This window comes from Aphidius gifuensis, linkage group LG2 (genome assembly GCF_014905175.1).
Source record: "Aphidius gifuensis isolate YNYX2018 linkage group LG2, ASM1490517v1, whole genome shotgun sequence".
NCBI classification, from domain to species: Eukaryota; Metazoa; Arthropoda; class Insecta; order Hymenoptera; family Braconidae; genus Aphidius; species Aphidius gifuensis.
In genome coordinates, this window is record NC_057789.1 from 8,676,806 (window position 1) to 8,701,870 (window position 25,065).

Here is a 25,065-nt window from a genome sequence, read left to right on the forward strand (position 1 = left end):
TGGTACGCTTGACATTCCAGGAAACCTCAATTTTAACGGTAAAAAACAGTTGAAATATGAATTTTTTTTATTTCATGTATAAAAATTAATTTTAAAATTCAAAAAAAAATATTAATATTCAATTGATTACATCAAATCTCTTAAAAATAATTTATAACAATTACATTTACAATGTTTATTTTAAAACAAACAAAAAATTGCATTTGTTTTTTTTTTCAGTTGGTAAGACCACCCAGAATTTAATTCTGATTAACAAAAAACTAGCTCAAAAAAGAGGGGTGGGGAGCAGGGGGAGAGGAGAGGCAAGAAAAGTATTGAAAAAAAAAAATAAAAATCATTTGGCTTTTGTTACGGCACCTAGCAACAGTATTAAAAAAAAAAAAAATTAAAAACAAATGAAAGTATTACCTGAAGATCGAGGCAATTATTATCCCTGTGACTTGCAGCTCGTATAACACCACATCTCCAACCCCACTCACTGATTTTATTAACTTTAATTTGACCAAAACCACTCACTGACAAAAACCTCTTGCCCACAATTTCTTCTCTAAATTTATACGCCATATTTTATCAACTATTAATCAAAAATAAATATTGCCATTTGCTTTTTTTTTTTTTATCTCTCTCTTCTTTTTTTTTAATTTTTATTTTTGATGTATGTTGTTTTACAACATCATCAAGGAGAAATGAAATCCCGATCGAGAATCAATCTGGCACTGAAATTCGCGGGAAAATCAACATCACGTATTCATTATTCAATTTTTTATTGTTATTTTTATTTTTAAATTAAACTTATCTTGTTTATTTAATGTCTCATGTGATTATTAACAATGTCAAGCTCAATATTTGTCCTTCAACATGAAAATTATTTCAAAAAAATATTGATTTTGACATTTGATTTTTTTTTTGTTAGCCTTAAATTTTCATGTCTTTCTTAAAAATTTAACAACAAAAAATCAATTACGTTTATATTTTTTAGCACAAAAATACACACACTTTAATTTAGAAAAAAAAATGATCAACTAAAAATACAAATCCTCAAGGTACAAATATAAACAAAACAAAAAATTATTTTTCACTAAATTACGGCAGTGATTTTCGTGATTAAATGAACTAACACAAAATTGGCTGTCACAGTTGTATTATTATTTATATTATTTATAATAAAAATTTATATTAATTAATATTTATTTATATATAAAAACACAATTAATAATAATAACACACATATAACCGTCAAGGAATATCGCGTAGCGCGCACTGTGGACTCGAGAATTGAAGGCACAGCAACGGGTCTTGGTTTTTTGCTCCTCCCCCTCTTTGAATTCTCTCTCTCGTTCTCTCTCTCTCTTTCACGTTTAAATTTATATACACAAGCGGGTGGGGCGCCTACATATATGTATATATTACAAACGGTATGCGCAACACACGCGAAGGGGAATACATACCAATCTCCCGCGCGCTCTTTTTTTTTTTTTTTTTTTTTTTTATATCTACGCTCCAATGGTGTCGTTACATGATTTTTTCCCGCTTTTTTTTCTAATAATTAGGCCAAATTCAAATACATATATTTATCATTAAATTAAATAAAAAATTTAAATAAATAATTAATAATTATTTATAAATAAAAAAAATATTTAAAAAATTATTTAGTTATTAATAGTTGTTTTTTTTTTATTTGAAAATATATTTAGCTAATTTAACGATTAATTTTTGAATAATTTTGAAAAAAAATTAAACACAATTTTAGTTGTTTATTTGAAAAAAAATTAAAATTAAAGAATAAATTTTTTTGACCTATGGCTCTTTGATGAAAATTATTATTTTGACATTGGCCCCCTCGATGATGACGACAATGATAGTTAGGGTAATGGTGATTGACGCCTACGCTCCTGATTGTCACGTGACCAAAACACTGTGTGACGTCACTAGCGCAGTAGCAGCAGCAGCAACCAGCTGCCAGTTCAACATGGCCGATCATTGAGCTTGGTGGCGGTGTTAAAACTCATAGTCCGTTTTAATAATTTTATCATAGAAAAAAAAAAAAAAGCTGTATTATAAATAATTTATCAATTTAATTGTTTATTTAAAAAGTGATGTAAAATCAGTTTATTTAGCACGCATTGATACGTTTTTATACAAATCATCTTTAAAATATGATATCATCGATCGTTTCACGTATTGTAATGTGAGTAAAATTAAAAAAAATATATATATTTTAAAATTATAAACAATACCATCAAAGCCAATCAAGTGTTACCTATTTTTTTTTTTTTTTATTTATTGTCCAAGGATTTATTTATTAATTCATAAAAATTCAATAAATTGTTTTTATTATTGTTGACAAAAAAAGAGTCTTTTGTCTGGAAGGATTTATTTAACCAACAATATAAATTAAAATAGACATATATTTTAAATAGCTCTTTGTTTAAATACTAAGTGTATTTTTTTTTTTTTTATTTAAATAAACAAGTGGAAAATTATTTACCTATAATAAAAATCGATTCTCAACAAGACAAGGCAAATAACAAAATGGTAAAATCAGCTGGGAGCTTAAAATGTCATTATTATTATGATAAAATATTATGGACTAGTCTAAATATTCAAAGTACTATTCATTAATAATATTACAATAAAAAAAAATATTATATTTTTTGTTGTTGTTGTTGTTTAAACAAAGAAATAATTTTTGTTGAAAAAAAAAAAAAAAAACAGTTGTCCATCATATCCTTGTGGAGTGAAAGTGTATGATTCAACAATATTTATTTTTTTTTATTATTATTTATCAAGTTGAGGTTGATGAATAAAACAAGGTCTTTTAAATGTTGATAAACTTGGGATAATATTTTATCCAATCGTCATCATCATGCTAGATTTAAAATATAAATAATAAAAGCAAAAAAACTAACCAACCAGTTAATAAATAATTACGTTCACTTTATTTTAACTGCGCATTTGTTTAATATTAAAAAAAAAAAAAAATTAAAAAATTTTTTACTCAATTTTCTTTGTTATTTCTAATGTATTGCTACAATTTTTTTTGTTATGAAATTAGAAAATTTAATATGAATTTTTAAAATTGAAAAGAAAAGAAATTTATTTTCAACGAATAATATTGTTAAAATTATAAAAAAAATAATTAATTAATTTAAAAAATTATCAGATTTTTTTACTAATGAATATTTAAAATTAAAAAAATGATTAAATTATTTTTTTTCTAATGATTTCGCTAGTTTTTTTTGCTTCTTTTGTTTACAAAATTTTTTCATTTATTTTTATCAATCAAGATGCTGGGTTACTCGCTCGTGTCCTTAATAGTATTTTTTTTTTTTTTATATTGGTCATCGAATAAGGTCTATCACTCTGTACACATAAAAGTTAAAAATAAAAGAAAAAAAAAATAAATTAAATTACATTCTTGGCCTCAAAGGAGAACGCTTTTAATCCAACTTGGCCAAGAGCCTTTCGAAACTCCCCAAAAACAGTTTGTCTGTATATATTTAATGATGATGATAATGATGACTTTTTATGGTAATATTAATGTGTCATAATTTGCTAAATTATCAATGTCATATCCTTGAAATTATTTTAAATTTTACTGTCTTAATAATTTTCATATATTTTTATTTTTCATCGCCAAATTCTTTTTTATTATTTAATTAATTTATTCAACAAAATTTTGTCATTATTATTTTTAAAAAATTATTAAATATTGTTTTTAAATTTTATTAACAATAAAATTTTTTTTATTTTAAATTAAACATGTATTTTTAAATCAGTAACTTGACACTTTTAACAAAAAATCAAACGTAATCATAAAATAATAAAAATATTATTAATTTGTTGTTTATTAAATTAATTTGATTGATTTAGCGTATTTAGTAATTTGTTGATTAAATTAATTTGTTAGAAATTTAAATTTCTAGTGTTTTTTTGTTTTTTTTTCGATTCGAAATAAAACGACCTCCGGAATAATTATTGTAAGTTTTTTATAAAACAAAGAAATACTATTGTATTGTTTATTATATTTTCTTGGTTTTAATTTCATACAGTTACGTTAATACATAGTGTGATGACTTGGTTCTCATCAGCTGATCGTCTACGTCACATCGGGTTGCTGCACTCGCATTTCTCAAACATCATTGCCCCGTTTGTTTATTTTTTTTTTCTACACAAACTTACATATAAATTATCTTTTTTTTTATCTATACAAGCTGTATATATCTCTTTTGTTAATAATACACATGTCTTTCTTGTGTAGCCTTGGCCATTCTCTCTCACTCTGTGTCTCTCCCTGACACAAGAACCACGGACATCTTACCATTTGCTATGTACAATAATATTACAGTCATCAAATTAAGTGGGACAATCAATGAGATTGTAGATTATCTTTTATTTTTTAAATCTGATAACCGTTATATCCTTTGCAATTTCATTTTTTTTTTTATATTGATGATGAAAATATAAATTAAATATTTATAATTTTACTGCAATTAAGGCTTTTTTTATTTTTGTAAATGATTGATTTATTTTTATATCAAAGTTATATTTGAAATATTAATTTAACACTTCAACTGAGGTCAATGATCTGAAAATTCAATTTTATGTTTGATGTATAATTTATATTCGATTTTTTAAATTTATATATTCGAAAATTTAAAGAGCCAGGTCATTTCCTTGAGTGATTACTGATTTGATTTTCCAGTGGACAAGTATTGATCTATAAAAATATGAGTCAAATGGAAAATGAGAATAAAGAAAAACAAGTACTTTCCCAATCTGATATTATTATTATTATTTTTTTTTGATATTTCGATGGAGGGTTTTTACTGTTGCTAACCGGCAATGTTGGCGATTTTTTTTTTAACATGCGCCATTTGAAAGCATCATTTCCGCTTTTGAATATTGTAATTATGTTTATCATAAAATATATATAACATCACCTATTATGTATAACGACTAAATAACATGCTTAAAATATTCTGAAGAAAAAAATTTTCCGGTCGAATCATCGAGAAGTAAATAAATTATCCTGGTTAATAATTTTTCAACGAGGATAAATATCCTGTGGCGTCTTTTGGGATTAAAAAAAGTCATGATTCATTTGGAATTAATCATCAGGAAAATAGTACAAGCAAAATGACAAATACATAGAAAAATTGAGTCGAAAAATGATAAATTTCTTGGACATTTCATGTCAGTTTAAATGAATTTTAAAAAATAGAAATTGATGGAATTTTTCTATGATATTTACAGAATAGTTTAATCACAATATCTTATTGGAATAAAAAAAATTCCACGAAATTTACAATTATTATTTATATAAAAAAATTAATAAGAATGATCCAAGTCGTTTTTTTTTTTTTTTTTCTTTGTGATGTTTCTATAACGAGAGTAATTTGTTGTATAGAAATTATTTTCTACCAAAAGATAAATTTGTAGCTAATTTATTTCTTAATTACCAAGGGAATATTTTCATTACGGCACTTTATTGTTAATTTCTTATCAAAAATATTAGTCATGTAATCAAAAATTGCTACAAGTTTTTTTTTCTACAAATAATAATCATCAATTTCGTAAAGAAAAATTTCAACATCATAAATTTCTAATTATTTGAATCTTACAAAATAAAAAAACTAAAAGTTCAAGTTAATTTTCCGCATAGAAATTGATGAATCAGCTTGACAAGAAAATAATTTATATAAAAATAAAAATATTTTACGTATATCTAATAAAAGCACATTGAAACACTTCAACATTCAAATATAATGAATCTTGAAATCTTTTTATAAACATTACACATGGTTTTTCCAATGACTCAGAAATTTTAATAATTAAAAAAATACTTTAACTTAAAATTCTCTTGTCTCTTAATGCCAAAAATAATCTCCGCAAAATTTTAATTCTTCTTGAAAAACTAAAAAGCTCAGAACAAAGAAACTAATAATAAAATTTCTATAAAATTTTCCAAAAACTGTCACGTTATAAATTTTATAAAACATATATTTTTTCGTTTTATTTACTTGAATAAAAAACCCACGCATGTAAATTATGACGTAGATGAAATTTGTAAATTCAAATCGTCAGACGAAAAAAATTTTCTTTATTTCGTTAGGACTCTCTCAAGCAGCATCGTTTTAAATATAAATTCAACTGCACGAATTTGAGTCTTCTAGTCTTAGCCAAGCAACGTTTAACGAACCACGTATAATAAAAATAATAAAATAATTTTTAAATATCCAAGTGTCATAATTATTTCAACAAAATAATATCAAATATCAGCTGATTATTACTTAACTTTCTCATTTAAAAATAATAATCTAAAATTAAAAACTAGCATGGATATAAATAAAAAAATTCAACGTTCAAATTAATATTACAAACAAGGTATGATAAATAAATTAAAAATAAATAAATTAATTAATTGCCAATGTCAATTAGCCAAAAGTTAAATTAACTAAAAATTTATATTTTTTACATACACAGATAATGTCTTCACCTGTTCATCAAGAGATTCGAATAACAATTTTTTTTCATGACGATATGGTTGTCATCTACATATGACTCATCGTCAAACTCTTTACTATATAAAAAATAAATTATTTGCGTCTATATACCTCAGAGAAAAAAGAAATATTTAATAAAAAAAAAAAATTACAATTCTGGGCATTGAACCTTGCGTGATCGTGTTCATGTATATAAAAACACCAGCAAAGTGTAATCGACCGTATCCAATAGACGACTATCAGACAAAAAAGAAAAATAAAAAATAAATACATTGTCTAGATAATAATAACAATAATAATAATTGTAAAAAAAAAATTGAAAGAAAGCTAATGACATGCTGCTGTTGATGATTGAGATGATAAAAAGTGAAAGTGAATTTATTTAAAAATAGAATTTTCAATTGGTTTTTTGTGAATTAAAAGGGGTCGTTGGACTATTGAAAAATAGTAAAAATATATAATTTTTTATTGTTGTAATTTATTTAATTCAATATGACTTGTTTAACACCACATGATAGAAAAAATCGTGGAATTATTATTCCAATAGCTAAACGTTATTTTATTAAATTTCATACACCAATATTTCAACGTGTTGTTGTTGTTAATATTAAAACAATTAATTATCATCCACCACCAATTAAAATAATTAATTAAAAATATGTATTATTAAAATATTATTAATAATTTTATAATTTGTTTTATTTAATTTTAATTTATTTATATTTTTTCTTTGATTCTATTTTTGGAAATTTTCCAAAATAAATTTTTTTTTTTCTTTATCAATACATGACTTTCTTTGTAACATGGTCAAAAAAAAATAAAAATGAAGATCTATTTTTATACACTGATTTAAACAAAGGATGTATTTTTTTTTTTTAAATTTATTTTCAGTTTACTTCACTGCACACATGTCATTGCATAATGCTCACATTTGAGACGAGAATAATCATCGTATTACCTGGTGTCACATAATAAACCTTATTCAATAAAAAAAATCATTGTAAATTTTTATTCGAAATTTAAATGAAGCTAGTTTATATTTTCTTCATTTAAAAAAATTCACATTATTATTAAGTTTGTATATTTTTATTCAAAAAAAGAAATAAAAATACTTGAAAAGATTAAAAATAGAGACAAAATTAGAATATATATATAAAAAAAAAAAAAACCTACCGAAAGGGGCCAAAGTTGTTTTAGGCTTTGCGCGAAAATAGCGCGTGTTAAACTATCAAGCTAGCTTTTATTCTGAAGGCATCAGTTGACTACTGGAAAGCAAGTCATTCACATCTTTCTTTGAATAATATAACGCACACACTTGACATTGATAATTGTCATAGCATTATTAATCATTATCATCACGTCAACAACAATTTACTTTGGTCCAGAAGAACACTAGTAGTGTTGATAAATTTTAAAAAATATGAAAAACATCGTAACAAGTCATAATTGTCGTTCAATAATTGATGTATGTGAAGTTGATGATCCTCATGATTATCATATTAATTTTGATAATAGAAAATTATCAATGAAAAATAATAAAAGTGTAGCGGATGTATTTACTGAAAAATCATTTAAATGGGCACAATATTCAATCGGCAAATTACCAATTAAATTAACACTTGGAAACCTTGGCTTTGTGGCTATTGTACTTGCTGTTATTCTTCCACGTTCATTCACTTATGCAATTATTTATCCAATTTTCAGACTTGTCTTTGGAACATTGTATCCTGCCTATGCTTCATACAAAGCAGTTAGAACTAAAAATGTCAAAGAATATGTAAGTTTAATATTTTTAATTTTAAAATATATTTTACATTAATTAAATGTAAAAAAGTGTTAATACTTTTTTTAAAAAATTTTATATATAAATTTTAATTAACATTATTTAAAGCTCATTTTTTTAGTGTTAATAAATTTTAATTTTTTTCCAAGAATCTAGAGAAAGAATAAATAATAAAAATTTTTTTTTTTAAGGTAAAATGGATGATGTACTGGATTGTATTTGCTCTATTCACATGTGCTGAAACTTTCACAGATGTTTTCTTCAGTTTCTGGTAAAAATAAACATAAAATTTTGAATAAACTAAATGTGCATAATGCATGTTTCATATTTATACTTGAAAAAGTAATAAATCTTGTAAATTATTTAATGGAATAATATAATTTTTTTTGTGTTAAAATAGGTTTCCATTTTATTATGAAATTAAAATTATTTTGGTACTGTGGCTTTTGAGTCCAGCAACAAAAGGATCAAGTATACTTTATCGAAGATTTGTTCATCCAGCATTGATAAGACGTGAAGCTGAAATTGATGATGCATTAGCAAGAGCAACTGAGCAAGGTTACACTGCTGTTCTTCATCTTGGTACCAAGGGAGTCAATTATGCTACAACTGTTCTCATGCAAACTGCAATAAAGGTAAAAAAAAAATCATTAAATTATATTCCCAATAGTTTACAAGAAAAAGAAATAAAAAAATCCATTTTCCCAATTTTAAATTAATTTATTTTATATATTTTTTTGTTTATTTTTTCATTCATACTGAGCTTGCTTAATGCACTTATTCATGCACTAAAATTACACACTGATTTGACTCATTATTATTATTTTATTTAATTTTTTTTTTTTGTTTTATTGCCATCCACTGCTTCCTGTTATCCAAATTAACAAAAAAAATCAACCATCAATTCATCTGGATCATTTAAACAAATTAAAACAACTCATCAACAAAACGACTAACATTGCAAAAAAAAAAAAAAATAGAATTTGCCAAATGTGATCCTGAATCCTCCTAGTCCAAGTGTTTCCGAAAGCCAATCAGATCCGGCGATTTCTAGTTTAGTCAACAACAAATCAACCAAGAAAAAGAATATGAACAAGGACAACGTGGATGGTTCAATTTCACGACGAAGTAACAGTGATGATAGTCCATTGAGTGATGATAGTCCACAACGTTTTACACTGATGGAAACAACAACATCTGAAAGTGATAACAGTGATGAGGATAACAGTATGAATGTTCATGATGATGTTGATGATGATACATCATTAATTGTTGATGATTTTAAAGTACCAATTAAAGTACAAAAAAATTCAAATAAAGTTAAACGTCAACGTAATGTTACATCACGTAAAAAAACATTACGTAGTTATAATGATGTTAGTGATGATGATGATGATTGAATATTATTAATTTTTCATTTCAATAAATTGTTTTTTAATTAATTCATTTATCAAATAATCTTTCATCTTTTTTTTTTTTTATTTTATTTATAATTATTCGAAAGTCTCTCTCTTTTTTTTTTTGTTGTGTTTCGATGAAAAATATTTTTGTTAATTAGAAATTATAAAATGTAAAAGAAAGACTGAGGCCAACAATTTTCATTTCATTTGTTATTTTTAATTTTTTTCAAGCACAATTATTAATAATATTTTTATTTTTCTTTATATTAATTAAATAATCAGCTACTTATATTGTTAGATGAAAGTTTAATGATAATAATCAAAAGTGCCTCTGTAACTCAATGTGATAAAGCTTATTTAATTCAAACATCACTTCTAATTAAATTATATAATAATTATCATATGTTTATTTAATATTACTATTATTTTTCTTTTAGATATAATGTTACCATTTATAAAATTAATTATTTTTTAAGTTGTATTATCAGCAGTTTTTTTTATAAACGATCCCAAAGATCAATAAATAAATTATTAATATTAATCAATAAATAAATTTCATTATTTCCATTTTAATAATTATTATTTTTAATTTTAATTACGTTTTTATTTTATGCTTGTTTTGCCAGTCTAATATTTATCTCTCACAAATATAGAAGCACTGATATAATCTCACACTTGGACGAGATAAATATTGAATGTTAGAATAATAAAAAAATAAAAAAAGCTTGATTTTATACAGACGTATATAAAAATTCCACTGGTATTGGCAGATAACTCATTAACTTTTTTATTTGTTAGGTAAGAATTTTTATGATTTTTTTTTCTTTTCTTTCTATTATTTTTTATTTACACCACACCAAACACCACACACATATTTAATAAATAAATTGACTTTAATTTAGTAAAAATATTTATAAAAATATTTGTATAAATTTTCCAGGGAGGTGGTGGACTTGTCCAGCAATTGAAAAAGAGTTACAGTTTGAGTGATTTAACAGGCGAAAAAGATGATGAAAATAGAAATACTAAAAATAATGATGAACCAGATATGACAGGTTATTTAAAAATACATATAAATTAAATTGATAGAAATTTAATGTTGATTTTTGTTTGATTATTTATTGAATTTTTATAGTTGAACCACGTCGAAGAGTAAATCCAGGAAGAAGAGGATATAGTCCACGTAGAACACAGTCAAGTAGCAACAGAGTTGACATGTATTTTTCAGAGGTAGATGTTGAAGTTAGACAGCCAACATCTAGAGAACCAATATCTAATTTAGCGTATGTTAATTTTTATTTATATCTTTAAATTGTTATAATGGTAAAATGATATAATATTGTTTATTTTTGAATAGTAATATCAAATCATCGGATGACATATCAAGTGGATATAGCAGTGGTGAAGCAATGCAAGTACAACGCATGACACCAAGCTCGGAATCATTGATGAGAACATCAAGTGTTGGTGCAAGAACAAGATCATCAAAGCCACGAACAATAACAAAAAAATCACCAGAGGTTTGTTTTCTATTATTTATTTTAAATTAATCAATAGCTAACTCAATTTTTTTAATGAAATAATATGGAAAATATAAATATACAAATGGTTTGAATATCAATCGGTTTATGTTTACAAAAAAATGAATAGAAAAATGTCAGATATTGATTGTAATTTGATAAACAAGTCTTATTGAAAATTAACTTTAATGAGATTTGTAAAATCAATTTCTTTCTGGTATCTAAACGTTTGCTTTTAATAGAAAAAAACAAAAATGAAATGAAATGAAATTGAATGATTTGAAGGAGAAAGAAGATGATGATGATGAAGATGAGTGGCTTAATTTTACTGCTGAACCAAGAAGATCGCCGACTTCTTTGTCCCACATAAGTGCACAACAAGCTCTTGAATTATTTCTTTTAATATCAAGCATAAATAACACCCCAACAAAAAGTTGTGATGATTTAAATAATACAGAATCTTCATCTGTTTGTTCGTTATTAAATACTCAAGATGAGACTGTTGAAAATAATGAAAAATCAAGTAATTTAATTGATTCAATAAATGACAAAATTATTGATGAATCAAGTATTGATTATTCATCAAATAATAGTGACAAAAAAATCATTGATATTTGTAAAATAACTGAAGAAATATGTCATGATAAAATGAATGAATTAAAACGACTTTTAACAACAGCTCATAATACTGTTGTTCTAAATTCACAAGATAAAATTGACAATAAAATTACAAATGATATTTGGACAACTCCATCAACATCAACACGTAGCTTAGAAATAAATAAACGTGCAGGAAAATATCATAAAAAACAAGCTCCAAAAATTCCAATATTATCAACAATAAATTTTCATAATGATAATAATATTGTTAATAACAACATAAATAATACTGGTATGATAAATAAATATAAAAAATATTTATTTAAAAAATTTTAATCAATTAAATGTATCAAAAATTTTATAAAAAAAAAATCATCAGTTGTAAGATCAAGTACAAAGATTCAAGTGATTATTATTAATCATGATTGTAATGAAAATTTGGATGATAAAAAAATCTGGTTCGTTTTGTCTAAATGGTTGAGAGTTTTTTTTTTTTTTTTAAATGATGAAATTTGTGTGTGACTAATATATTTTTTGCTTAAAAAGCTTCAAGGTTTTATTAATTGTTTGATGATTGTATAATAATTAAAAAATGATAATTTATTTGTTATTAAAACGAATGTTTGTTTATGTTTTTTTAGATAACAAGCTTTGCAACTCTTCCACGAAGCAAGAAACCAACAAAGAAGAAAATTCCATGAGACAGGACATGTGCTGAGTACAGCATTATGGAAGAAAATTGTATACTTGCAACAATATAAAAAACAATTTGTAATTAAAAAAAATTATTGAATAATTTTTATGAGCTGAAAATTAATCAATCAATCATAATATTGCCAAAATGCGCACTAGATTTGAATGAATTGCAAAAATTACAAACAAGATAATAAGTAAAATATTAATTGATAATAGATGAGTGAAAATAATTACTACAGCTCATTTATAACATCAATATTTCTATACCAAACACAGTACTGCTTTTTATTGTATTTTTAAAAAATAAACTGACTAAATAGATAATTTAAAAATGAGCAAAACATGAAAAACAATGTGATGTCTAGTCAGCTCAGTTTTTTCTATTACAACATTAGCTAGATAGCAATAATAATAATAATGATTTATTATTTGTTTCAAAACAATAAAACAATTCAATGGAAAAAATTGATATTTTGTTAAATTTTTCAATTAGCTATGACTACAGAAATAATAAATTAGATTAAAATTAAAAAACATAATAATTATGTGTCAAATATTTAAATACAAATTTAACTAAATTTTTAAAATATAATTTAAATTTATAATTAGCACGAAATTTTATGAATTTATTTACAAAAAAAAAAAACAATTACATATATATTTATAAATTTCAAATGAATTTTTTTATAAATAATTATTTGAGCACACTTTACGCACAAGATGAATTTAATTTTGTTGATTGTTTTTTTTCTTCAACTTATTCTTAATATTAATGAGGAAAAATTATGATAAATTAATTAGATAATGCGTTGATGAATTTATTAAATATATATTTTATCATAATACATTTATATCACTGTCATTTTTGAAATATAAAATAATAGTTTATTATGAGAATTATTATTTTATTCTATTTAGATTAATTAATTCAATATGTTTAATATTTTAAGTTTAAAAGTTTATTAATGATTGAATTTCATTTGTTTATTTAAATGATTATAAGAGATTAGTAAAGATTTAATTTATAAATAAATATCAATGGAATCATCATCTAATCATACGTATCGTTAAAAATAAGAATGAATAAAATAAAAACATCTTTTTCTGGTTGATAATCATTGTTTTATTTTTAAATAATTAATATTGTTAATTGACCATGCTTGATATAATGTGTTATCAAAGTAATTTTGCTAATTACTCATAATTTTGTATGAAAATAAAATTTTCAAATACAAATATTAATAATAATTATTAAAAAGATAATTCAAGGTGCTAAAAATAAACAAAAAAAAAACCAAGATTCGTTATCAAAGCTATTAATTTTTTTTCTATCTGTTAGACTGTATAGATGTTATTTCAAAATGTTAAATTTCAAACGAAACAGAAAAAAAAACAATGAGTAATAAAAAAAAATTATGTAACTAAAATTATTTGGTAATTTATTTATTCATTATTTATATTGTTTAGTTATGTAGTTATTAATTTTACAAATTATAATTTCCATATTTTTATTTATTTAATTAAATATTTATTCATTTATTTATCCGGAAATGTGGAGAGAAATATTCGTAGCTCGGAGAAATTTTTCCAAACATTTCTTCACGCAAGTTTCTTTCGGAGAAACGGTTGAAAAATTTCTTCGTCGTCAGCGATTTCGAAGAAATTTTTTTAAACATTTCTCCGCATGGGTTAATTTGTGAGAAATTCGGAGTAATCATAAAGAAATTAAGGAAAATCGTCGACAAATATATTTTCACCAAAAATTTGAAATTTTACCCTCATGTACCTATCCAACTCATGTACTAAACCAAAAAAATCCAAGTTTCTCACCCACAATACCATTCTTAAAAATTTGAAATTTTACCATCATGTACCTATCTATATCCTCAATCTATTCTCCATAAAAATATTTTGTGAAAATAAATTTTTCTTTGTTTAAATAATTATTGTATGAAATAAAAAAAAGGAAATCCAAGTTTCTTACCCACAATACCACTCCTTAGAATTTGAAATTTTACCCTCATGTACCTATCTATATCCTCAATCTATTCTCCATAAAAATTTTTTGTAAAAATAAATTTTTTATTGTTTAAATAATGAATATTTAAAAAAAAAAAATAATCAAATACTCGGTTTTCACTACCCTCTCCCACCCGAATTACCAGTCTCAGAGGGTTGAAATTTTAACCGAGGGTACCCCTACAAAGGTTTAACGGAATTAATTAAAAATTATTACCAAATACCCGATTGAATTTTTCTCTCTGACAAGTGTAGCATGATACCAAACTCTAGTGTCAAGCAAAACAACACCACCAGTAAATATACAATAGTCTTCCGGCTGTTTTTTTTGTTTGGTTCATATTGAACTGTATATTGGAATAATTAATTCCAATATATAATAATATAAATATATGATATGTATATGTATCTCGAAATTAAATTAGTGAATCTAGATATACATGGAATAATAATGATTGAAGCTCAAAATACGTATTTCAAATATCACTTATAATTATTTTCAATATATTTCCAACATTTCTCCAGCGTTCTCCAACCATGGGTCATTTTCGGAAAAAGGTGGATAAAGTTCGACAAAAGACGGAGAAATATTTCTACCAGGGATTGAACGATCAACTGTAATATATATTTTAATAATTAAAAAATTAGTTGATAAATAATTTAAAGGTAAAGAGTAAAAAAATAAATATAAAAAAACAAATTTAGAAAAGGTTCATTAGCCATTTCCAAAGTTAAGATTTCCACCAATTTCCACGGAAATGCACGGAAAAGATTTAAATAAGATTCTTTTTGATTTCCCATTGTTTCCCATCGTCTTTTTTTTTCAATAAATGTAAAGAAGACCTTAAGTTTTGTACCTTAAATACACACACACACACACACACACACTTCAAAAAACAAATAACTGTTGTCTGCTAGGGAGCGCTTCAGTCGGAATCATCGTTTTGTTGTCATCAGCAGCCACATTTACAAATATTGTGTCTCTCTCTCAACATATTTATTTGTCAATAAAGTAAACAAATAAATTAATTAATGAATAATTAAAAAATCACAAATACGACAATGTTGTGCTTGAAAAGAAAATTGTTTATATTACATCAAAAATATTTGATCCAGTGAAAATAAATATCTGGCATTGCAACAATAATTTAGGTTAGTTATTCAACCTAATTTTTTTCATTGAAAAATAATAATAATAATAACAGTATTTACAAGTGTTGTTTACAAATAAATTATCAATATTATCTTGATAATTATTAGCAAAATAAAAAAGACAAACAAACATCGTTAATCATTTCGAAAAACAATTCCAAGTTTTTTTTTGTTTAAAAATTAATTTTGTTTGTTTTGTAATATTATTTTTTGTTTTTTTTGATAATGTATATTTGTATTTGTATAATTAAATAATTGATTATTAATTACAGATTAATTGATTAAGTTTAAATGGTGCTCGCAGGAGCCATGGAAAGAAAAATAAAGTTAAAAACTTTAAATCCAAACATAACCTGTAAAATATGCAGGGGATATTTGATTGATGCAACAACAGTTACTGAATGTTTACATACATTTTGTAAAAGTTGTCTTGTTAAACATCTTGAAGAACAACATACTTGTCCAACATGTCAAATTGTCATTCATCAATCTCATCCATTACAGTATATTAGCTTTGACAGAACAATGCAGGATATTGTTTATAAATTAGTACCAGAATTACAAGAAAGTATGTCATCAAATAATCATTGTCATAATTGTAATGAAACATTAATTAACATTGACCATTTTTTTTGATAGATGAGATTAAAAGAGAACGTGAATTTTATCGTGCGCGAGGACTTCCTTGTCCCAAAGATGTACTACCAAATGCTGGTGAAGCTGAAGAAGAAAAAGCAGTTGCTGATCCTCATGCTGCATCAGATAATCATCGAACAGATGAACAAGTAATTAGCTTTAAATATATCATTAATTATAACATATTAAAAAAACATTTTTATTAATTGGATTTTATTTATTTAGGTCAATGTTTGTTTGGAATGTATCAATGAAAGTTTAAAAACTTTGAGACGTAGATTTATCAGATGTTCAGCACAAGCAACAATAACACATCTTAAAAAATTTATTGCTCAAAAAGTTCTTAGTGGAGTTGAAAAATATCCAAACATTGATATATTGTGCAATGATGAATTACTTGGTAAAGATCATACGTTAAAATTTGTTTATGTTACACGATGGAGGTTTCGAGATCCTCCATTAAAATTACAGTATCGACAAAGAATAGATATTTAATTTAAAAAATAATAATATTAAATTGTTATAATTTAATTTTATTATAATATTAATTAAGTATAAACATAAAAAAAAAAACAAAAAAAGATTATATTATTTGTAAAATGAGTGCAGTAATTTTTTTTAGAATTATCATAAATGTCGTGTTTTCAAGTACTTAGATTATATCGTCCAAAAAAATTATAAATAAATAAATCCGGTGAGCAAATAATAATTATAAAACTACCAAACAATATTGTCCAAGTGACAAAAAAAAATAAATAATAATTACAAACAAAAAAACTAATATCAAGCTCAAATTGAAAAAGAAAAAAAAAAAAAAAAAAATTTATTATTTTTATTTTGAGTTGTTTATGTTTAATTCTTTATCGTTCAAACGATTTATTATTATATTAATTTAATTAAATAACAGCAATAATAGGAGAAAAAAAATTGCCAGTATATATATATTATAAAAGTTTTTTTATTTTGCTGTAAATATATAATTTAAAAATTCTTCCGATGAAATAGGTTTACGTTTTGTTTGATTTTGCATTCGTTATACTTGGCGATAAATAAAAAAGTCATAAAAATAATAACGCATAACATAAAATTATTTTCAATTACGATAACAATTTTAATTTAAATTTTTGCCTGCTTTTGCCGAGTTCAATGAACACTGTTTCTAATAGTTAATTGTATTTTTGGTCTGTTTCGAAAAAGTCAGGAGTATGATTGTACACAAGTGCCAGGTCAAAAAAAAATAAATAATTAATAGTAATAAGAGAGAGAAAGAGATACAAATATAATAAAAAAAAAATGCATAACCATCGAAATGAGATTATTGAAGGATCAATGTCAGTAAATTATTAAATAAATATGTTTTGTACAGTACAACTTAAAAATCAATAATTTTTATTTTTAAAAAATCCATTAAATTTTTTGTTTATATTTTTACATAGTAATTAAATTTTTTAATTTAGGACCAATTAATAAATTTAATTTGAAATGACAATAATTGATATATTAGAAATTTTTTTTTCAAATTATTCCCGCTTTTTTATTGAGCGCCATCTGTCAAGTGGCCTTGGGAATTACATCCACCATCTTGGACGCGATAAAAAAAAAAAAAAAACACTGTTATGACAAACCAAAAAAAAAAAAAAAAGCGTGTGCTTTCTTTGTGGTGTTTTTTTTTTTTTTTTATAATTAGTCAACACGTTCTTAAAAAAATAAAATAATTTCTATGTGTTTATTCGTAGTACAAATAGTATTTTTGTAGCTAAAAATTATGATAAATAAAAATAGGTTAATAAAAACCTATTAATTTAAATGAAAAAAAATTACAATTTATTAATTTAATTGTAACAATTTAACCTTAATAAAGTGTGTGGATATTTTTAAGTGTGTGTATTTGTGTTTATTGACAAAAATTATAAAGACAGCTGATAATATATATTTTTTTTTAAAATAATATATTTCATATTGACAATATATTGTCAATAATATTAATTAATTTTAATGTTAATAATTTTAAATGATAGATGAGTTTGCAAGATAGTCTCTTCGCTGAGGAAGTCGAAGACGACGTGACTCTTTTTGCTCAATTGCAAACACGAAAAAGGTAAAAAAAATAAAAATAATAAAAATAATAATAACATTAGTAAATTGTTATTAAAAAAATATAAATAATAGGAATAAATAATTATTTTCTAGCTGGCCATTCATTAACTCCAAAAAAAAAAATTAATAAAATTAGATATTTCGAAAAACAAAATAAAATTTCTATAGCTTTAAAATTAAAAAAAAACAAATAATAATAAAATTAGAAATATTTCGAAAAACAAAATTAAATTTATATAGCTTTAAAATTAAAAAAAAAAAAAAAATTGATAGAATTAGAAATATTTCGAAAAATAAAATTAAATTTCTATAGCTTTAAAGTTAAAAAAAAAAATAGAATTAGAAATATTTCGAAAAATAAAATTAAATTTCTATAGCTTTAAAGTTTAAAAAAAATTAATAAAATTTTATTAAATCATTTTAATAATTATTATTTTATATTGCGCAATAATTTTTTTATATTCATAATATCTGTTACAGACTAAACAAGATTTTCCCTACAAACTTTCCCGTTATCCGTACGTATAACGTAAATTTGCTTGATGCATAAAATATTAAGTAAATCCATGATTACCAGTCTCGTTTGATCTCGTTCCATGCCAATGACTCAATTTTTTTTTTCTTATATTTATTAAACCACATTATTATTATGTTACAATTTTTATAGACTCCAGACATCTGGCCTTCAGCTTGCTTCAGCTGTGCCTTTTTTTTTTATTATTTTTTCTCTTCTTTTTCTCATTTATTTTCAGAATTTTATAAACATAAAAAATATATTTTTAACTCGACTCTAAATTTTCCAGATATTTAATTATAAAAATGTATTTTTATATTTTTTTTTTCGAATATTTTTATATAGGATATCTGTATTTATCAACACGCAAATTTTATAGAAATTTATTTTACATAAAATAAAATTTAATTGTCATTTGATGATTAATTAAATTAGAGACTTAATATGATTGAAATATTATTATTAATATTTTTAAATACAAATAAATTTTTACGTCATCGATTACGTTGTTTAAATTTGTTGATTTGTATCTGAAAGTCGTTGTCTGTTGATGAACCATCACAAAATTCAAGTGGGGATATCAGGAAGTCAAACAAAAGTGAAAGTTGCAATTCAACTTGGTGTTACATAAATTCATGAATTTTTTATATTGAATCTACTAGTAATAGTTGATTTGAAAAATAAAACACAAATATGTTGGAGTTTATTTAGCAGGGGAAATTGAATATTTAAAATTGTTTTTAAACAAATTGTTTTTAACAAAATATCAACAGTTGACGACAAATATTTCAATGGAAAAGTCATAATGTATTAATTAAATTTTCCTGATGTTATATTTGTTAAATATTTAAAAAAAATATTTTCACTTTTACAGAGTACTTGTTTTTCCACCTGTCAACAACTACAGACGTTTTCTTATTCATCAAATTGTTCAAGAAAGATTTAACGAATTAAAAACATTTTCAATTGGTCAAGATTTATCAAGGAGAACAGTTGTTTGCTTCAAGTCAGATGTGTTGAGGTGAGTACACCAACAATAGAAATAAAAAAAAAGCACATACATACAATGTTTTCTTTCTTTTTAAACACTCGAGCCAAAAGTTTTATATTTTTAGTCATTTAAATTTTAATTGTAATATGTACTGAGGCTTTCTATTTATTGACTCAGGATATTTTAATGAACCCATCAACAGCTTAATGCAGTATTTTTTTTTTTATAAATTATTTATTATAAAGCTTAATTATTTGTCGTTTAATTTATAATTATTTGTTATTTTAGAGATCCAAAATTGAATGACGTGCAGGGTTTTTGGAGCAGAGAGGAGACTGATAAAGCATCATCAAAAATGGGAGTTAAAGATAGACGTTCACCATCGGCATCTCCTGAAAATACAAAAAATCGACAAGGTAATTATTCAGCTTAAATAACAAATATATGAATTAAAAATACATATGTTGATTTTGTTTTTGAATTACAGTAAAATCAGCACCAGCTGTTGAAATATATCGACCACCTGCTGCTCGACGAGGCCAGTTATCTTCATCCACAACAACACCATTTAATGACCAATCACCATCATCAAAGTATATTTTAAAAAATCAAAATAACTTTTCTATTTGTATTGTTATTAATAACGTATTATTATTTTTTAGAAATAACAATCGTCAACGACGACCAGACAGAGCAGTTTATGTGCCAAAACATCGACGTAGTACAGATCCAGAAGGTAGTCCTCATCGTCAAGATGACGTGATACCATTAAAAACAAATGATAAAAAAATAATACAATCATGTGATGATTCAAAATTGGAATTAGAAGAGAATATTGATACTGTTTTAGTTGAAAATATCATTGAACCAGTTATACCAAAAGAAATAAATAATAAAATTTTAATAAACAATGATAAAGAAGAAGAAAATATTGACGATTCAATTGATAAAAATTTGACAAATAATGACGACAGTATTGATGAAGAAATTTATGATAATAATGATTTTAGTAATTCAATTATAAATGAAAATTCTGATAGTTCAATGACAAGTTTAAATTCTGATGATTTATCATCAGATAAAAATAATGAAATAATAAAAATTGAAAAAAAAAATATAGAATGTTCAAGTGTATTAATAATATCACAGTGTGATAGTATTAATGATAAAAAAATTAAGAAAATTGACGATGATGATGATGAATTGCCAATAGCTGTTAGACCACCTGAAAAAAAATCTAAAAAAATATCAAGAGCTAAAAGTAAGCCGGTGTCACCACCTTCACCACAAGTTAAATTAAATCGTGATGAATGTGATTGGGATAGTCTTTTTGATGACAATGGTGATTGTCTTGATCCAACATTAATTGAGGAGGTATTTATAATCTCTTTTGCTTTAAATAACTTTATTTTATTTATGATTTTTTTGTTTAATAGCTAACAGCAGCAGTTGGTGATGTGACAATTGAACAGCCAAAAAATGATTATAAACCATTTGTTAAACCAATTGAAGTATCAACTGATGAATTTGCTCATGTTGTTGAAATATATAATTTTCCATCGGAATATAAAACAAGTGATCTTGCTGCTGTTTTTAGTCCATTTAGAAATGGTGGTTTTGAATTAAAATGGGTTGATGATACACATTGTCTTGGTGTATTTAGTAGTCCACTTGTTGCTGCTGAAGTGTTGGCATCAGATCATTCACTTGTTAAAACAAGACCATTGAGTGAAGCAACAATGCTAAGTAAAACGAAGGCTCGTAAAAGTGCTGAAACACTTCAACCATATCGTACAAGACCAGAAACATGTGCAGCACTTGCTAGAAGACTTGTTACTGGTGCACTTGGTGTTAGATTAGCAACAGCTAGACAAGAAAGAGAACAAGAAAAAATTGTTTTACGTGAAGCTAAAGGTATTTCGAAAATTTATTATACATTAATATATAATTTATTAATTGTTTTTTTTTTTTTTTAATTTTAGAAAGAAAAAGACTTGCAAATCAACAACGTGATGATGCTTGGGAAGGTATAATAACGCCAAAATGATTTTAAAATATCAATAATAATATTAAATCAAAGCACGAAAAGTTGTGTACAATTGTGCCTTACTCATCTAAAAATATAAAAACAAATGATTAAGGTTTTTAATTGTTAATTAATAATAATCTTGATTCATTTTTATTCAAAGTATAGATGAGTGTTGCATGAGGCAACTAGAGACTCAATGTTGTTTGTACATATCGCTTGATAAAATGTTCAAAAATTAATAATTTATAGTTAAATCTCGTGTGTAATTTTTTTCTTTTTTGTCAGTATGTGTTGTTTTAACTTTTAAGACTTTAAAAGTTCGAAAAAAAAAAAAACAAATCAATGCCTAGGAAATTTATAATTTACATGTTCGGGCAATGCAATTTTTTAAATATTTAACAATTTTTTTTTTTCATAATGTACCTTCAACAAAACTGCCTCTACTTTGACTAATTAAATATAATTTATTCATCATGGTAGTACAACACGACAATAAAATATATTCAAAAAAAATATATTTATAAATTTTATTGACAAAAAATAAAAGTTAAAAGAATCATTGTTTCTTTTTTTTTGCTGTTGAAATGAAAATTTGAATATTGATACATATATGTTAATATGTCAAATACACAAATTATTGTTGTTGTTACCAGAGAATAATTAAATATGTAAATTAAAAAATTAATTATGTAATTTCATTGTGAAAAAACAAAGTAAATAAAAATTATGTTGCAGCAAAATAATCAAATTTTTTTTTATTTGAAAGCATTTTATTATTGTTATTAATATAATAAGTATTGATTAAAAAAAAAAACATTGTTTATGAAATTTTTGTAGATAAATAGTTTAACTATCTACCACCTTTTTTCTTTTTTTTTTGTTGAAATTTTCTCTGCTGTTGTCTTGGACCAGAAGTTTCAACAGCTGGACTTTGTCTTGGATTGGGTGATGGTTTAACATTTGCTGGCATTTTAGTTATATCATAAAGATCACTAGCACCAGCAGCAGTACCTTGTGTACCTTTCATAGCAGTATCTCTATTTCTTCTATCTCTTTTTTTTCTATAACCAGTTCTTTCATATTTTGGTAGCCATCTTTCAGGATCTGGTAATGAATTTGCATCATAATTTTTAGGTAATTTACCTTTACGTTTTCTTTTATTTCTTTTTTTAACAATTGGTCCAGTTGAATCACTTGTTAATAAACCACCAGCAGGTGATGGTTCAATTTTTCTTTTAACAACTTTTGTACCAATAATCCAATTACTTGTTTCCAATGCATCAACATCAATAGCCTCTGATAAATGATCCATTGGTGGAAGTTTTTTAGATAACAATTGTGCTTTAGCTGGTGAAAATTTTGAATATGCAATAACTAATTGTGACAATGTTTTTTTATCTGTTGGTGATAATTCTAATAATGATTCTAAACTTGCAGCAGCAATTTCAATTTGACCACTACGTAAATGAAAATCAGCAGCTTGTCTCCACATTGTACCAAGATTTTCTGATTTATCTTTATTTAATTTATAATAATTAACAGCTTCTTTTAATATTTCTGATGCTTTATCACGATTATTATCAGCCATATAAAGTGTTACAAGTGCACTTACAATACCAGGTAATGCTTTATCTTTTTCATTTAAATTTTCAAGTATTTTAATTGCTTCATATTTTTCACCTTGTGATAATAATAATTGTACACTTACAAGTTTAACAAATAATTCAGATGTATGATCAAGTAATAAATTAACAGCTTCTTTTATTTTATTTTCTTTATTAAGCTGTACAGCTCTAACAATTGTTGCATCAATTAATAATTGTGGATATGTTTGCATTAATTTTTTACATAATTGATGACAATTATCACCTTGATTTGTATATAATGCTAATAAACATTGATTATATGCAATACTACAACGTTGTTTCGATGTTAATTTATGTTCTAAACCATCATTTGTTGCATATTTCATACGTTTTTTACTGTCAAATACATTTTGATCTTTATTTAATGTTATTAAATTATTACTTGCAACTGCAATTAATGCAATATCATCAGGTTTTGCTTTAAGTGCATTTGTATAAAGTACTTGTGCTTCTTTTTCACGACCTTGTAATTGTAAACAATATGCAAGTTGTACTTTTATTATTCGTAACTCATCATCAATTTCTTCTTCAGTACTTTCATCTTCTTCCAATGATTCTTTACACATTTTTTCAGCTAAACGAAGTTTTTTTTCAGCTTCAATAAGAGTATTACGATCACCAGATGCACCTTGTGCAACTAAACGACATGCTGAATTATATGTCAACTCATATGTATCTTCACGAAGTTCTGGTACATCAAGTTTTGAATTATTAACAGCTAATTGTACCAATACAGCTGCTAAATTTGTTTCTCTTTCATCTTCATAATCATCATTTGAATTTGTTATTATATCACGATAAACTGTAAAACAATCTTCATACTTTTCAAGACGATAAAGTATTTGTGCTTTAAGCTCTTTTATTTTCATTGATGGATTTTGTATCTTCTCAACAACGTTATAAGCTTCTTGTACTTGATTCAATCGATAAAGACAGTATGCTTTTTCGAAATCCAAATTTCTACAAAGAAAAACAAAAAATAAAATCGAAAAATATTTACAACAATATGTTAGATTTATAATATTGTTTTTTTTTTTTCAATTAACTTACGTTGATAATTTTGGATTTTTATTGATAAATTGAAGTGCATCATTGAATTTCGATAATTGAATTAGACAAATAATTTTACATTTAAATGCAGCCTCTTCATCTGGAGCAAGTCCAAGAACTAAAAAATTTTAAGGTTAATAATTAATAAAATTTAACAATAAAAAACATAAATAAAATAATTATTAATTAACTTACTTTTATTTGCAACTTTAAGAGCTTTTTCATAGTCATTATTGGCACTACGTCCCAATTTGTTTAATTCAATATAAAGTATTGATAAATTATTTTCTTTTGAAGTCATGTTGTTGGCAATTGTTTGTCACTGACATGCCACTGTAATATTGTTATTATTATTATAAATAAAAAACACACACAAATAAAAAAAAGAGAGAGCTCCAACTCGACATAAAATAAAGTTGAGTTTAC

General features: G+C 24.2%; 5 protein-coding genes and 1 long non-coding RNA gene across 10 annotated transcripts in view; 4 read left to right on the plus strand and 2 right to left on the minus strand.

Moving 5' to 3' along the window:
- Window positions 1-1,264, minus strand: part of LOC122848945 — an 81,309-nt gene extending 80,045 nt beyond the window's left edge. The window contains exon 1 of one of the 2 annotated variants that reach the window (XM_044147410.1): window positions 409-1,264. In XM_044147410.1, coding sequence (XP_044003345.1) covers window positions 409-564 — 156 coding nt within the window. In that variant the 5' untranslated portion in view covers window positions 565-1,264. The remainder of the gene's footprint in view (window positions 1-408) is intronic. The other variant, XM_044147411.1, reaches the window with a different exon arrangement.
- Window positions 1,265-1,927: 663 nt separating this feature from the next.
- LOC122848990 (receptor expression-enhancing protein 4-like) lies at window positions 1,928-12,631 on the plus strand. 2 transcript variants are annotated; one of them, XM_044147492.1, is made up of 9 exons: window positions 1,928-2,188; window positions 8,211-8,283; window positions 8,481-8,560; window positions 8,690-8,924; window positions 10,630-10,744; window positions 10,825-10,972; window positions 11,047-11,209; window positions 11,495-12,101; window positions 12,451-12,631. In XM_044147492.1, the coding sequence occupies exons 1-9, from the start codon at window positions 2,157-2,159 to the stop codon at window positions 12,525-12,527; spliced, it is 1,530 nt and encodes a 509-aa protein (XP_044003427.1). In that variant the 5' UTR covers window positions 1,928-2,156; the 3' UTR covers window positions 12,528-12,631. The 2 variants fall into 2 exon arrangements, with proteins under 2 accessions (XP_044003427.1, XP_044003426.1); XM_044147491.1 differs by lacking the exon at window positions 1,928-2,188 and having other exon boundaries at window positions 7,278-8,283.
- On the plus strand, window positions 6,029-6,707 carry LOC122848993. Its single transcript, XR_006373491.1, has 2 exons — window positions 6,029-6,387; window positions 6,487-6,707. It is a non-coding gene; the product is annotated as an uncharacterized LOC122848993 (long non-coding RNA).
- A 2,837-nt stretch (window positions 12,632-15,468) lies between the features above and the next one.
- Window positions 15,469-17,691, plus strand: LOC122848992 (polycomb group RING finger protein 3). Its single transcript, XM_044147496.1, has 4 exons — window positions 15,469-15,676; window positions 15,949-16,244; window positions 16,316-16,461; window positions 16,538-17,691. The coding sequence occupies exons 2-4, from the start codon at window positions 15,968-15,970 to the stop codon at window positions 16,805-16,807; spliced, it is 693 nt and encodes a 230-aa protein (XP_044003431.1). The 5' UTR covers window positions 15,469-15,676; window positions 15,949-15,967; the 3' UTR covers window positions 16,808-17,691.
- Window positions 17,692-17,932: 241 nt separating this feature from the next.
- On the plus strand, window positions 17,933-22,683 carry LOC122848991 (coiled-coil domain-containing protein R3HCC1L). 3 transcript variants are annotated; one of them, XM_044147493.1, is made up of 7 exons: window positions 17,933-18,410; window positions 19,798-19,944; window positions 20,203-20,330; window positions 20,402-20,507; window positions 20,577-21,288; window positions 21,351-21,828; window positions 21,897-22,683. In XM_044147493.1, exons 1-7 carry the CDS (start codon window positions 18,331-18,333, stop codon window positions 21,959-21,961), a joined length of 1,716 nt encoding a protein of 571 aa, XP_044003428.1. In that variant the 5' UTR covers window positions 17,933-18,330; the 3' UTR covers window positions 21,962-22,683. The 3 variants fall into 3 exon arrangements, with proteins under 3 accessions (XP_044003428.1, XP_044003430.1, XP_044003429.1); XM_044147495.1 differs by lacking the exon at window positions 17,933-18,410 and adding an exon at window positions 19,417-19,730 and having other exon boundaries at window positions 21,897-22,484; XM_044147494.1 differs by lacking the exons at window positions 17,933-18,410; window positions 19,798-19,944 and adding an exon at window positions 20,033-20,125 and having other exon boundaries at window positions 21,897-22,484.
- On the minus strand, window positions 22,506-24,986 carry LOC122848988 (signal recognition particle subunit SRP72). Its single transcript, XM_044147490.1, has 3 exons — window positions 24,835-24,986; window positions 24,640-24,757; window positions 22,506-24,549 (listed from the first exon to the last, which is right to left on the minus strand). Exons 1-3 carry the CDS (start codon window positions 24,938-24,940, stop codon window positions 22,794-22,796), a joined length of 1,980 nt encoding a protein of 659 aa, XP_044003425.1. The 5' UTR covers window positions 24,941-24,986; the 3' UTR covers window positions 22,506-22,793.
- Window positions 24,987-25,065: the final 79 nt, after the last annotated feature.